At 33.0% G+C, this 1,552-nt stretch overlaps 1 protein-coding gene across 1 annotated transcript in view; it reads right to left on the bottom strand.

The window, feature by feature from the left end:
- Window positions 1–1,552, bottom strand: part of LOC119586330 (very-long-chain (3R)-3-hydroxyacyl-CoA dehydratase-like) — a 7,281-nt gene that overhangs the window by 3,749 nt on the left and 1,980 nt on the right. The window contains exons 3-7 of the mRNA XM_037935044.1: window positions 1,221–1,331; window positions 956–1,076; window positions 671–778; window positions 314–441; window positions 28–140 (exon numbers count right to left, since the gene is read on the bottom strand). Coding sequence (XP_037790972.1) covers window positions 28–140; window positions 314–441; window positions 671–778; window positions 956–1,076; window positions 1,221–1,331 — 581 coding nt within the window. The remainder of the gene's footprint in view (window positions 1–27; window positions 141–313; window positions 442–670; window positions 779–955; window positions 1,077–1,220; window positions 1,332–1,552) is intronic.

Raw genomic sequence — 1,552 nt, 5'->3', positions numbered from 1 at the left:
GTTCAATTAGATAAAGAAATGTCTTACCTTACAAGTTCTATTAGTGACCAAACAAGATACAGGTAAAATATCACTGGTTTGGTCTGCATTCTCTCTTCTCCTTCGATCAGACAAAACAAGATAATTCCTCTTCCACCAACCTGAGATGTAGAACCATAGGTCATGAAAAGGGGAGACTAAGAAGAAGGTGGAGAAAAAGAAATGTCTATCCAGATTACAGGTCAGTGCTGTATGACAAATTTCCAGTACAATGTAATATTCTCTGTCCAAAATGCATTCTTTCTAATGATGTACAAGATGCAATTCATTCTACCTGGACAACAGCTTCAAACACTGATCCCTTTGTGTAGCCAACCATTGGGTGGAAGATTTCCAGAAATTGTGTTATGAAGCATAGCCGCAGCATCCAGCCAACATTCAAGTGAGTTCCTTCCATTGATGCTGTGATAGGTAGTAGAAGAAAAAATGCTTTTGATTTATTATTTTCTTTTTATATAATTACATATTGTATTAGACTTTCATTCTTAAACTAATTGACTAGATGGGGACATATTAATGAACAAAACATCTAAATCTTTGGTGCAGTATTTCCCACCTATCTACAACTACAAATAATATCTATAATGACTTCTTTTTGCCCTATAACTATTAAACTATGAAACAAACTTACCAGGACCATCTCTTAGGTATCTGGTTCCCATGACAACCACAATGTATATGAATCCTATAAACTGCCACAAGTTGTACAGGAAAAGATATACTTTCTTCATACTCTCTCCTGAAACACGCATCAAAAAATAAATAGTTAAATAACTGATAACATATATGAAAGGATATTACATCAATGTTAATTATTTGGATATTTAAGGTAAATATTTAAATATTTACCTGTTCTACCAGACTAGACTTATTTTCTACTAAAATATGTAATGCTCAACATCAACCCTGCTCTTACTCTTTGTCGGCCATCCCATTTCCTCAGCTTGGACCCTGTTATAAAGATCAGGATAATCCTCCATGATGTCTCTGGCTTCATCAGATAAGTCCTCTTCGTGAGTCCATTTGTCAAAGTCAATCTAAAAGTATATGTATTCTTCTATAGACCATTCTTCCTTTGTCATTTCTCTTGTAATCTACATTATTATTTTAGTGTTAGCTAATAAACAAATCAACATTTGATCTATTGTTCTGTAAAAACTATCAAAGAACATGGTACTTACTTTCAGCCAAGCTGGTTTCTTTGCATCTTCTAAAAGCCTTGGCCAGAATTCAATCTCTGACTTCATGAGGCTGAATTCAACATTTCTGTCTAAGATTCTGTATTTGCTTTTCTGTTCAGATACATAAATGAAAAAGAAATTATTTTGCTATTCCAAAAGCACTAAAGGACTAAATATAAAATTTAGTAATGTTCTGTTGAATAATGTCTTTCTACAGTCTATATACTAAGAATCACATATAAAATCCTCTATCCATATCAAATGCTATAAGGTACTAATTCTTACTCAATACTACTTTAACAAGCTGCTTATGAGCAAAGTAAAAACATGGA

The sequence above is a fragment of the Penaeus monodon genome, chromosome 21 (genome assembly GCF_015228065.2).
Source record: "Penaeus monodon isolate SGIC_2016 chromosome 21, NSTDA_Pmon_1, whole genome shotgun sequence".
NCBI lineage: Eukaryota > Metazoa > Arthropoda > Malacostraca > Decapoda > Penaeidae > Penaeus > Penaeus monodon.
Note: the sequence above shows the minus strand (reverse complement) of the source record. Positions and strands in the feature narration are given on the sequence as shown.